The 13423-nt window shown below is 44.6% G+C and overlaps 1 protein-coding gene across 2 annotated transcripts; it reads left to right on the plus strand.

The window, feature by feature from the left end:
* The first annotated feature begins 261 nt into the window (after window positions 1-261).
* Window positions 262-12704, plus strand: TMEM169 (transmembrane protein 169). Of its 2 annotated transcripts, none has more exons than XM_037524004.2 (4): window positions 262-360; window positions 828-959; window positions 7277-7653; window positions 10353-12704. In XM_037524004.2, the coding sequence occupies exons 3-4, from the start codon at window positions 7383-7385 to the stop codon at window positions 10973-10975; spliced, it is 894 nt and encodes a 297-aa protein (XP_037379901.1). In that variant the 5' UTR covers window positions 262-360; window positions 828-959; window positions 7277-7382; the 3' UTR covers window positions 10976-12704. The 2 variants fall into 2 exon arrangements, with proteins under 2 accessions (XP_037379901.1, XP_037379902.1); XM_037524005.2 differs by having other exon boundaries at window positions 7359-7653.
* The last annotated feature ends 719 nt before the right edge of the window (window positions 12705-13423 follow it).

Raw genomic sequence — 13423 nt, forward strand, 5'->3', positions numbered from 1 at the left:
CTGCCGCCCCGCCCACCACCCCGCCCGGCCCACCGTCCCTCCGCTCTGCCCATTCGCCCCGCCCTCAGCCCCGCCCACGACCTGCCGCCCCGCCCACGACCTGCCGCCCCGCCCACCACCCCCGCCCCGCCCACCGTCCCTCTGCTCTGCCCACTCGCCCCGCCCTCAGCCCCGCCCACCGACCCACCGCCCCGCCCACTGCCCCGACGCCCCGCCCCCCGTCCCTCCGCCTGCCCACTCTCCCCGCCCGCCGCCCGCCGTCTGCAGCGCCAGCTCGGAGCCTTCCCGGGAAGGACCGCTCCCTGGTGGTGGCTTCGGACCGCTCTCAGTTCTCTGCCCGCCTCCATCCTCCGGCTGTAGGTGAGACACCGCGTTGGTTGTGTGTGTGTGTGGCTCCCCCCTCACCTTGCCATGGAGAGGGGTGGTTGGAGGAAGGGAAGCAAACAAAAAGCGGGAGTCTGCGCTGCTTTGAAAAATTCAATTCTCAGTGCTGTAGCTCCCACGATTAATTAAAATTAAATCTCCAGTGCATCTGGGAAAAGAGAGGCTGCCTCTTGGGAGCCTTGCGGCGCCTGCCCGCCACCGACGTCGGGAGATGCTCTGGCTCCAGCTGCTGTGGGAGGCTGTCTGGGAAGGGAGGGGTGGAGGAGGCAGCTTTAGCTGTGGGGGCAGAAATCCGGCTTCCCAACCCTTTCATCCTCCCGGAAAGAGACCCTGGGGATGGGAGGTAGGAGGGAGGGGGGGAGCAGTTATCCACAGAACCAAGATAATAAATGATTTTTAAAAATAAACTCGAGCCCACCTCCACCTCATCTCCCTCTTCCCAGCCAGCAATGAAGCGCAGAAGCAACCTTCACCACATTTGAGATCTGATGCATTTCAGCCGGGCTGTGTAAATTGAGAGTCCAAGAGGATCTTTCGTTGAAGAGTGCATGCTTCCTACGAGAAAGCATCTGTAGGTGTGTGGATCCTGTCCTCTTGTTCATTCCTTACACAGGGGAGGGAGCCTTCTGATGATAGGGGAGATTTCTCATCAGTGTTTGGGATCTATTATTCAGATTTTCCTTATTGTTAATCATACTTGCCACTTGTCAACCACTAGAGTGAAATTACACCAACTGAGATTTGCCTAAGAATTTGGAGGGTCTAGGGGATGTGTCCGGTGCTCTGCCCTTAGCAATCCAGGCAGGCTGCTATTTCTAACTCTGCTGTCAGGGTACTGTATTTACCCTGCCAGACAGTAAAATAATGTAAAAGCAAACAAATGCTATCATTCTTTTGTTGGGCCCACCATTTAGGATTCAGAAAGTGACTTGGAAATGAATGGTTTGGTGGAGAGTGTAACGAGATTTCGTCATTTCCTCCCAGCTCCTCCATCACCCTGACCTTGTTTGACCTCCTGATAGAAACAGTTACCCCTTATCTTTGTTCCTGCTTTAGGGATGGAAGGAAATCTCTTCTGCTTTCCATTTGCTGGATAGAGTATGAAGGAATCACTTCATTCCACCTCTTAAGTCAGTTATGTAGAATTTGGTCAATTATGATGAATTTTTTTTTAAATTACAACATCTTCAAAACAAAAGATTTGAATAGGAAAGCTAAAGTATTGTTGCTGAAAAAAAGAATTCTTGATGCTTTGATCCCAATGACAAGATATTTTCTTAACAGGAAAAAGAGACTGACTCAGTTAGTAAGGCTGCTTATTCCAGAAAATTCCAGACTTTCTTTTTTGGGAAAAAGATTTGCTGTAAATTGCTTTTAAAGATAATTTTTTGGAAGGTATCATCCAACATGGCTTGTGTTCTGTCGAGACCTGTGGATTCAGAGTTCTGCAGAGGCTATGCCTCTGGAGTGTAGGCCTGATCATGGGATGAAGCCGTGGTGTGATGGCCATTTGGTGGAGAGGGAGACCATCTTCCAGGGAAAAGATGATTGCCTGACTGAGCCATTTCAACAGCTAAGGATGACAAGGAGCCATTTCTCACCTGCAAACAAGTTGCAATATGAGAAGTCAGGAAACTCTTTTTCATAACAGGGAGACAGCCTGTGGTTCTGAGAGATCTTTTAATGAAATAAGAAGGTGTGATGATCATTTTGCCTTTGCCTTTGACCTCAGTCAGGCTTCAAAAGTCAGTTAACCCCAGGGCCTCCCCGGTGGCGCAGCGGTTGAGCGCTGGGTTGCGAAGCTGCCCGCGGCTTCTGCGGCGCCGGTTCGATCCCCGGCTGCTCCCCGGCCACCGGAGGAGGGTCCCACATGGCGCGCAGACCTCTCCTGCCGCCCGCTGCTCCCCTCAGCAGTGTGCTTCGGTCCTTCTGCCTGCTCTGCTCCCCGCTCTGGCTCTGGTGGATTCTCTCACCCTCCCACGCTTCTGACTGTACCCAGTGCATGTATAAACAAACAAACAAACAAATAAATAAATAAAACATGCCTCTATTAAAAAAAAAAAAAAATGAATAAAAAAAAAAAAAAAAAAAAGTCAGTTAACCCCAGAGTCCTGCAGACACAACCACAGTTTTGCCACTGGAGGCTCTTGTTTCCAGGCTTTAACTCTGGCTCCTGATGGAGCCATCTCTTCTTAGGGCAACCACGCCAGACTGCACTGATTGCTTCTTTGGCTGAATCAAATGCCACCCTGCACTCTGCATCACTGTGGCCATGATCCTTCCACACTCCCACTCTGTCACACCGCATGAGTACACCCCCTCATTTAAAGTGCTCTTTCTGCTCACCCATGTTCCTACCCCTCCCTCCCCCGCCCCATCTGCCTGGGAACTTCATCCTTCCCTCCCCAGGCAAAGCAGCTGCTAGCTTGTCTCAGATTGATAGGGACCTATGGATTCTCAACATTCAGACTCAGGGAATCTCAGTGCCTAGGGAATGTCAATAGACATGTAGCTCTGCCTCACCTGGAAGTAGGACCAGTCCAGGCCAACTCTCACAAATAATAGTCAATCAAGTTCACAGCTTTCACTCAGTATTTATTGGGTATCTGCTATATGCTGATACTGTTCTGGGCATGGCCAGGACTATGTACTCTATCAGGGGAATTATAGCATAGTAGCCCAGAAAAGTGTGGAAATTATTTTACTTTCTCTTTTTTGCAATTTAAAAAGGAGAAATCTTCAGAACCTGCTCCTCAGATCAAATACTAACCACATAATAAAGATAATTAAACTTTCCTCTCTTAATGGATGTACATATCATATTTCCTTCCCCTATGTCCTGCCAAGTCCATGCTGAGTATCTGCAGCATGTCCCTGTCCTCCCATAGAAGGTGAAAACAGATAGTTCCTGATTTTTGAAACTATAATCTCCTCCAAGAGATGAATGAAAACTCTTGAAGCCAGCCATAATCAATACAAGACCATATGAAATGCTGCCTAATTAAGCACAAATAGAGTATGGTACAGATGACAAATGCTACTGAAATGTAGAGTTGGAGAAGGCAAAAAAGAAAGGGGTTAGAAAATGACATTTATGAAGATCAATTCATACTAGACATTTTTCACTTGAACACTCATTTCATTCTCTCCACACTCCTGCACCAACAGGGAAAAGACACCTATGTGTTGGGGTAGTCCCAGCAGGGGACATGAGTGAGTCTGTCTTGAACCAGGCTTGGAAAAAGTGGAATGAAAAAGGTGAAGTAACTAACATAAGTAGACAAGTTGACCAGTCACGTGGTGGGAAGGGGATAAGGAAAATTTGATACTGAACCCTAGGTTAACACATGAATATGAAGAACCTCAAACACCAGTCTCTTTAGATATATTTTGGGAAGAATGGTAAGACAGTGATGGTACTGGGCAACACAAAAAAGATTTTTCTTTGTTAATCACAGTTTAAAACACTAAAGGAAGAATTTTGAAATGGAAGCAGATAAACCAACTTCACTGAAGAAATATAGTCTAGCCTAAAGTAGTAGGAGAAAGTCAAATGAACAAATTAGCAAGGAGACTTTATTTATATTTTAAATTTTTAAAAAAGATTTATTTATTTACGCATATAAGAACTGGGGTACAGGCCAGCGATGTGAGGAGTGAGGGGATTCACCAGAGACAGAGTGGGGAGCAGAACAGGCAGACTGACTGAAATACACTGCTGAGGGGAGCAGTGGGCATAAAAGGAGAAGTCTGCTATGCCATGTGGGTCAGCTCCCTGGCCAGGGTTTGAACTTTGTGCTTCAGTGGCTGTGGAATAGCTTCATAGTGCTGTGACTTAACCCTTTGTGCCACCAGGGAGACCTTAGCAAGGAGATTTTATAGGAATGATTGGCAAGACTTAGAGACTGATTGTCAGCAACACAGGAATAGCTCACTAATGTAGGACAAGTATTCATCGCATATGATTCTCCAGGTTTGAGTCTAAAATCTTGGGTAAATGTTGGCAGGAAGTGTAGCACAGTGAATAGACATGGGCTTTTAAAATGACCAAACTTGGATGTGACATGGCTTCCCAGACATCAGTTGAATTAGAGAACTAGGAAAATATTTTCTGTTAAACATAGACTCTTAGAAAATAGAATTCAAAATGCATGTACGTTTTTAAAATGAGCCTTGAAAAGTATAATCTTAGGGAGGACCACATGCAGCCACATTCAGGCCCTTCTGGCCGAGTGACCCCTCTCTTCTGCATTGTGGCTACTGTGGTAGAAAAGTCCTGTTCAGTAATAAACAACACAACATCATTATTCTAATGTTTGGGTTTCTTGACCTCTGGAGCTATTTCACTTAGAAAGCCCCTAAACCCTCAATCTTCCTGCTTCTAGAACACATGTTCATAGACACTTCACCAACTGAGTTTCATAGGCCAGCAAGCTCCATGCATAAGATTGTGAACCTGGGACCTCCCTGGTGGCGCACGGGGTTAAGATGCAGCACTGTCAAGCTATCAGCAGTCACTGCAGCACCAGTTCAATCCCCAGCCAGGGATCTACCCACATGGCCCAGCAGACCTCTCCTATCTTGCCCGCTGCTCCCCTCAGCAGTGCTTTTCAGTCAATCCGCCTGTTCTGTTCCCCACTCTGTCTCTGGTGAATCTCCTCACCCCCCCACCCCAAACCTCTGGCCTACACCCCAGTTCTTGTATGCTTAAGGTTACTCATTCTGCTCAGACAATTCTCCTGTGGCAAAGTCAGGCTGTGAGAACTACCTGAAGCTTAATTCCACCTGTTAATATTTGATTTTTTGGGCCTGTGTTCCTGGGCTACGTGCCTAGGAAAATGAACACCAATGAACACCTGCCATAAGGAAATTGCCAATTTGGGGCCTCCCCTGGTGGCGCAGTGGTTGAGTGCTGGGCTGCGAAGCTGCCCGCAGCCTCTGCAGCGCTGCTTCTATCCCCGGCCGGGCGGCGATGGTCCCACATGCACACAGACCTCTCCTGTCTTGCCCGCTGCTCCCCTCAGCAGTGTATTTCGTCAGTCTGCCTGTTCTGTTCCCCGCTCTGGCTCTGGTGAATTCTCTCACCTTCCTGCACTTCTGACTGTACCCAGTGCTTGTATAAACAAACAAACAAACAAACAAACAAACAAATAAATAAATAAATAAATAAATAAATAAATAATTACCAATTGGAGGACTAAGACGGTGAGAGGGCAACAGGGAAGCTGGGAAGGTAGCTCAGCCTTTGCGGGGAAAATTCATTCCGTTAGACTTAAGAGGCACCCAAATTTTTGAAACATTGAAAGGAGAGGAGATGTGTTCTGGCATTTGAAGAAAAATGATAGCATAGGTCCTAGCACATTATAATACCAAAGATGCATGATTTTCAGAAAAGAGATTCCCTTCTAACTGAATGGCATTCAGCGCCCAGTTAGATTTGTGTTTGTTTATTCTCTCCCCACCCCACCCAACTGAGCCAGTGCACTAGACTTTGGGAACATTCCTGCAAATAAAAGAAGAAACTTTATTAGTGGGGATAAAAAGGAACCAGAGTGTGTGTGTGTGTGTGTGTGTGTGTGTGAGAGAGAGAGAGAGAGAGAGACGGTGAAAGACCAGCAGTGCTCCATGAGTGCAGAAAGAAAACAGGAGTTGGAAACCAGGGACAAAAGTACTTGAAAACCTGCTGGAGCTATGTTGGGGACAGGGTGAGGAGGGCAAGGTAGCAATTCTCAATTCTCAGTTATAAATACGGTTGCTTGTTTGGTACTTGTTTGGTAAATGGAAACTTCATATTCATAGATATTGCCGTGGTAGTGTTAAAGAAAGGTATTTTTACAATAATGTAATAAAACAGTGGAGCCCTTTGCCTCCTCTACCACATTTAAAACTGGGTTTGTTCAAAGTGCATGTGATTAGTCTGGTTAATGAATGAAGAGGAAATGAGAGAAGATGATCATAATTTTGTAGCCTAAGGTAGTAATAGGTCTAGCCCATTGTCATCAATGGTTACTTATTTCCCGAAAGAGCAGCCATTAGGTAGGTACCTTCTGGTGGAAGTACAAGATGCCATCTATAATATTGTCTTGCCCAAACAGCAGACCCATAAAATTCCAATCTGAATCTCATCAGGTCTCTATTTAGTTACTGACTTATAGGTATTTGTCACAAAGCAGCACACTGTGAGATTGCGACCAGCAAAGTTCAGGCTGAGAGAATCTACAAGATAGATGACTGCTTTTTTTTTTTTAAAAGATGTATTTATTTATGCATACAAGAACTGGGGTGTGTTAAGAGTGAAAAGTTTGCATCTCTCCAGTGTCTCCCATCATGTGATGGGACTGATGCCAGCAACTCTCTAGGATCATGGGCCAACAGGAAGTCAGAAGGCAGGTATCCTTTATAGAATATCAAGGTTCATGAAATTATACTGTCTCTGGGTGGTTTGTTCAAAGTTGCCTTCATTCATTTGATTACAGTTGTGATGTATCATTCAATGGCAAGACATCAGAATGGTCCTAGCAACCTGAATCCCCATCTTTGGTGGGAGTAAGAATTGTTATTAATTCTTATCTTTTTAGAAGGCTTCCTTATCCAATATCCTTATACTTGACATTTCCTGGCTAGACTGATGGGTTTTTCATAATATATGTTTATGTAAAAGACAGAAGTATTATTGCAACACAAAATTTTATTCACAACAATCTATTCTTGTGAAATGAATAATGGATTATAATACTCCCCCAAATAAAGTCTTATGAGGAGTAAATGGTGGGAAAGGCTTCTGCTATTGAGGGTCATTTCCCAAGCCCCTCTCCATCTTGCCCCATTAGCTCCCTGATTATGACTTTGCTTTCCTATTTATCAAGTGGAACTCATTGTTGGATTTGTATAGCCCTTTGCATAGCCCCATGTAGGAAGAAGCTGTGTGATGTGTGGATTGTGAGTTTGTACAAGCAAATTGCACTCTTTACAAGGAATAACTAGACGTGAGCACGAAGATGGAAGAGCCGGTGCCAGTGGAAGGCCAAGGCCAACTCCCCAGCCCCCAGCAAGGCTCTCTGAGGAAAGCCGTGGCTGCTGCCCTGACCCTGGATGGAGAATCCACTCTGGGTCGCAGGAAAAAGAAGAGGAAAGAGTCCCGCCCAGCATCTATCATCATCTACCGGTCAGAGAATGAGGAAGTGGATGAAGAGCCCGGGGAATCAGAAGGTGGAGACCAACCGAAAGAAGAGGAGGGAGAAGATTTCCTAGATTATCCTGCAGATGATGGTAAGTGTCTCTCAGACCAGTTGTTTAAAACCAGTTGGGAAGAAAGCTAATTGAGAATCCTCCAGAAGATAGCAGGCATTTGTTCACTGCCAATGTTTTCTTGATATATTTCTTCAACAAGACTGTGTGACACTTTTTTTTTAAGATTTATTTATTTATGCATACAAGAACTAGGGTACAGGCCAGAGGTATGGGGGCTGAAAGTTTTCACCAGAGACAGAGTGGGGAACAGAACAGGCAGATTGACTGAAATGCACTGCTGAGGGGAGCAGCGGGCAAAACAGGAGAGGTCTGCTGCACCATGTGGGTAGCTCCCTGGCCGGGGATCAAACTCTTGCTGCAGTGGCTGTGGATAGCTTCACAGTGCTGCGACTTAACCCCTTGCACCACCAGGGAGGCCCCTGTGTGACAGTCTTCATTCAAGAGTTGACAGTATTTTTGGGGGTAACTACTATGGATTATTGGGTAGAGATCACCTCCCTTCTGGAACTCCCAGTATACTGGAAGAGGTCAATTTATACACAAAGATAAATAAGACAAGGGAACATGCCAATTATTTAATGTATGTAAGATAAAGAAACAATAATAGTTGACTTTCATAATAATCAGGGAAATGCAAACTATAACAGCAAGTTATAAAACTCCTTTCGTGTAGGATGGCTAAAAAATGGGTAAAATCTGATGACACCCATGTGAGAAAATGAATATATGCTCGTAAACCTCAAGAGAAAATGGAAGCTGCTTCAACCATGTTGTAGGGAAATGTCAATATTTACAATTCAAAATATACATACCCTATGGCTTAACAGTTCTCATTAACTATCCCACAAAACTTTTAGCCATGTGTACAAAGAGGCAAATATGAGAATGTTCTTTGCTGCTAATGAAACTGTGGGATGTCGTTACTAAGTATTACTATGCAGCAATAGATAGATGAGGTAGATCTATTTGTGCCGGTGGATAGATCTTTAAAAGACATTAAGTCCACAGTGAGTGCCATAAGCAAGGCCCTGGCTCTCATGGGGTTTACCATCTAGTTGAGGGGATGACAGTGAACATGTCAGCAAAAGGAACATAGGTGCAGGTAAGGGTGAGTTCCAAAGACACAATAGCTATGGTGGAGGGAAGAGGGGTGACTGGAGGAGGGCAGTGGGGGAGATTGCATGGCCAGGGAAGGCCTTTTTGAGGTAGTGACATTTGAACGGATGCAAATGACATAAAGGAGTCAGTCATGATAAAACTGGGGGCCAGAACTTTCTGAGAAGTGGGAACAGCAAGGGCAAAAACCTTAAGATGGGCTTACCGGGGGCCTGTCTATGGAACAGTTATTTCTGTGTAGGGAGTATAGAGAAGGGAGACCACTATGGGGGGCCCTGCTCTTTCAGTTTCTGTCCTATCCTCTTCCAAATATAGGAAGAGGTGGCACAGGCGGTTGAATGTAGCACTGTGAAGCAGTCTGCAGCCTCTGCAGCGCCAGTTCAATCCTGGCCGGCCGGCGAGGGCCCCACATGGCACAGCAGACCTCTCCTGTCGTGCCTGCTGCTCCCTTCAGCAGTGTGTTTCGTCAGTCTGCCTGTTCTGTTCCCCGCTCTGTCTGGTGAATCCTCTCACCCTCCCGTGCATCTGGCCTATACCCCGGTTCTTGTATAAATAAATCTTTTTAAAAAAAAAATCTCATCTACAAATACAGGAAAAAGAGCCCAACAGGGCCTAAGGGACAGGATTACCTGAAGTCTGTGCTCTCCCCACCTTCCACTTTGAGGCTACATTTACATACCAAGGACCATGGGCTTTCCTGACTCAATATCTTCAGCCTCATACGGTAGCCAAGGATGGGTGTTTGGTGGTGGGGGAGGGTGGCGTGTGTTGGAGGTGTGAGTGTTGTGTGTGTGTAATGTACATGGTGTGTGAATATGTTTCTGTGGTGTATGTGTGGTACATGTGTGATATGTACATGGCATGTGTATATGTGTGCAGTATATTGTGGTATGTGTGTGGTATATGTGTGTATGGTACATGCGTGGTGTGTAAACATGTGTCTGTGGTATAGGTGTGCTGTGTATGTGGTATGTATTGTATGAACTTGGTGTATATATGTGTATGGTGTGTACATGCTGTGTGTGGTGTATGTGTGTTATCTATGTGTTGTGTGTGCTGTGTATGTATGTATAGAACTTGGATATGAAGACTGGGATGGCTGCAGGCATGTGAGGAGACCCCATCTCAGGTAAACAGAGAAAAGACTAAGAAGGTAGAGAGAGGGCTGCTCCTCTGCATGACACACACACGCTCAGCCCAATCTTCACCAACATTCACAGATATTCATATTTTCCCAGCACTTCTACACCAGAAATTATAAAGTGCAGCACATATAAAGTAGTAGTAAGCTTCCTTTCCATAACAGAGATTTTACCAAGATTGAGGACCAGAAGTGGAGCAAGAACATGAAAACAAATTTGACCTGCCTCACAATTTTACCAGGGCCCGGACGTATAGTGAGAGTTCTCTGCGGGAGGTGCAGTGCCAGTGGCCTCCTTCCCAGGAAAGGTCCCTTCAGGCCACCATGGGCCACAGGTTATAGCAGTGTGCCAGAGGCCACAAAAACAGGCCCTTTTTCTTCATTTCCTGCCTCAGGGGATGAGACTATGAAGAAATGTTTGCTCTTTTCATCTTGTCATCACCTTCTTTATATGCCACAGGTATGTGGAACATGCCTTTGGACAGCCGCTATGTCACCTTAACTGGGACCATCACTAGGGGGAAGAAAAAGGGTCAGATGGTGGACATTCATGTCACTTTGACAGAGAAGGAGCTGCAGGAATTGACCAAACCTAATGAATCGTCAAGGGAAACAACACCTGAAGGCAGAAAGACCTGCCCGATGGCAGCTGACCGTGGGCCTCACGTGGTCCTCTGGACGCTGGTCTGCCTGCCTGTGGTTTTCATCCTGTCTTTCGTTGTCTCCTTCTACTATGGCACCATCACCTGGTACAATATCTTCCTTGTGTACAACGAGGAGAGGACCTTCTGGCACAAGATCTCATGTTGTCCCTGCCTCATTCTTTTCTATCCAGTGCTCATCATGGCCATGGCCTCTTCCCTTGGTCTCTACGCTGCTGTGGCCCAGCTCTCGTGGTCCTGGGGAGCATGGTGGCAAGCTGCCCGGGACATGGAGAAGGGCTTCTGTGGCTGGCTGTGCAGCAAGCTGGGTCTGGAGGACTGTTCCCCCTACAGCATCGTGGAGCTTCTTGAATCTGATAATATCTCAGGCAATCTTTCCAACAAGGATGCCACCCAAGAAGTAGAAACTTCCACTGTCTGAACGCCCAACAACTTCCTTCCTTCTTTGGTTTCAGTAGCCCATATATCATCTTCCAATTCCAGAAGATTTTTTCTCTAAATCTACCCCTCCCTGCTATACACACAGTTTTTCTGGAAAATTCTAACTTATACTGATCTGTTCTACCATTTTGAGGATTCCAAAAGGGCAAAAAAAAAAAAAAAAAAACCCCAAAACAAAAAACCGGAAAAGCAATTGTGCCAAAGTAGGCCATCCAGTGGACAAATTTCTTCATTTTCTGCACTAAATTGACCGTTTACCTGGGACAGGGAGCTAAGTTGAATGTCAGTTCAGGAGCATGAAGATGTTACTGGTGCCTGGAACCCAGGGGGTTTGTGACTAAATATGACAGGGAGGGTAAGGAGTATCTGGGGAGACCAAGTCTACCAATAAGATAATAGATCAAGATAGTCTGAAATTTTTAGGAAGCGGAGCTACTTATGTAGCAGGATGTAGAGCAGAACATAGAGTTTGTGTGTATCACTTAGTTTTTGGTTTAGCTGATTTTTTACTTAAAATACTAAAAGATCAGTGGTTTAAACAAGTCCCCTTCTTTCTTGAATAGAAGTCTGGAGATGGAGCTTCAAGGGACTCCATGAGGTCATGCACCTTTTAGTCCCCCTGGAATATAGTCCTCATTGCTCTTATTCTCATAACCCACCCCACCCCACAAGCGCTGACTACAATTCTAGCCATCACATCCATGTTTCTGGAAGAATAGAGGAAGGGCAGAGTTTATCCACCTCCTTTAAGAAGGCTTAAGAGGCTTCCTAGGAGTCCTACCCAACACTTCTTTTATCTTATTGGCCAGACCCTAGTCACATGACCACATGAACAAAGGAAGCTGGAAAATGGTCTTTTGGCTGCACATCTATATTTTGGCTAGATAGTGGGGTCATCCTCAGTTAAGAGAAGAGGGAAGAAGGAAGAATAGCTATTTGGATAGATAAGTAAGAATCTCTGCCTCACAGTAGTTATTTAAATACATTCAGATCCAAAATTTCTATTATTGTTTTTACTTATTTATATATTTATTTATTTATGACTGAATCTTGCACAGGGAATTTATACATGGATACTGGCTACATAGACTGGGTATATGCTATATACAGTATTAGTAACTCGTACTTATCAAATAAATGTAATGTCACGTGGTTTCTTTCTTTCTCTCTCTTTTTTTTTTTTTGAAAGAAGAATGAGTAGTTACCTCATAGTAGCATAACTTTTTCCCTGATGGTAGAAGTGGGACTGGGTGAACATTCAATCTAATCTACCAATTGAAGACTGTGAAGGGAGGGATTGCATCTGTCAAACTTTTCCCAAACTGGGACAGAAGCTTTTAGTGGGAAGAAGGCAAATTTAGCTTTCTGTTGTCTTCAGTGCCTCACTCACCAGACCTTCCTGGAGATCAACAAATGCAATCTTTGCTGTGCTGAGAAGCTTGTGTTTTCTTGGCCATGAAGGTATAAACCAGATGAAGCCAGATAAATAGATTCTGAACTAAAAACATCATTTCTGAAGATGTCCTTCTAATTTCAGAAGTCAAATCCTAAGAGGGCAACCAGGTTTGGGAGATTTTGGTCCAGCTGGTGCCCACTTCTAGCTCATATTTCAGAAAGAAGCTATTTAAGGAACTGTTGTGAATCACACCAGGAGGAGTTGGCCACGCTTTTTCACAAAGACATGTAATGTGTGAGTGCTAAACCCACCGCCAGAGGAACTCTTTCTTTTTTGTAAAAAAAAAAAAAAAAAACTGTTATTAGTTTGAAAAAAAAAATTATGTCCATCATTTCTAAAGATCATCTTGGTGCTCTCTGGTGCTTTGCAGATATATAAACAATTGAAATGAAGACAAAGAAAATAAAAATGAAATCTAACATTTATGTGCGCTTTTTTTTTATAGATTTTTCCAAAATTTCTTTGAATGTTATAATTTTCACAAAAAGGGTGAGCACAGTGACTGTCCTATAAATGTATAATGATCTTAACATGAATCCTAAATCTTGACTTTTTCCAGGCACCACTAATTTGTGAGGTTCCATTTAGGTGGACAGTTTCTGTATCGCACATATTTACCTAAGCCTACATTTAGAAGTTACATTTGTTATGTTTTTGTTATGTTTTGTTTGTTTTGTTATGTTTTTCTGGGGTTAGAGAAGACAACGGCCAAGGCCAAAAAGAGTCATAATTAACACCAAGGTGCTATGGAGGGAGATTGGGTGAGGCTCAGAAGATACTTATCAACAGATGAAGCTGACAAGTCCCTCACCTTAGTTGGGTCCGCCAACTAGTGGAGAAATATGTTTGTAAATTGAAATCGCTTTAAGGGGCTCCAAAAGAGGTGTGAAAGGTTAGAGCAGAGGAAAGAATACTTAACCAAACAGAACTAAAGCAATTTCATTTTTGCTATCAGCAAACACCTAAGAGAAC

This window comes from Talpa occidentalis, unplaced genomic scaffold (assembly GCF_014898055.3).
Source record: "Talpa occidentalis isolate TD23 unplaced genomic scaffold, MPIMG_talOcc4v2.1 talOcc4.3, whole genome shotgun sequence".
Classification (NCBI taxonomy): Eukaryota; Metazoa; Chordata; class Mammalia; order Eulipotyphla; family Talpidae; genus Talpa; species Talpa occidentalis.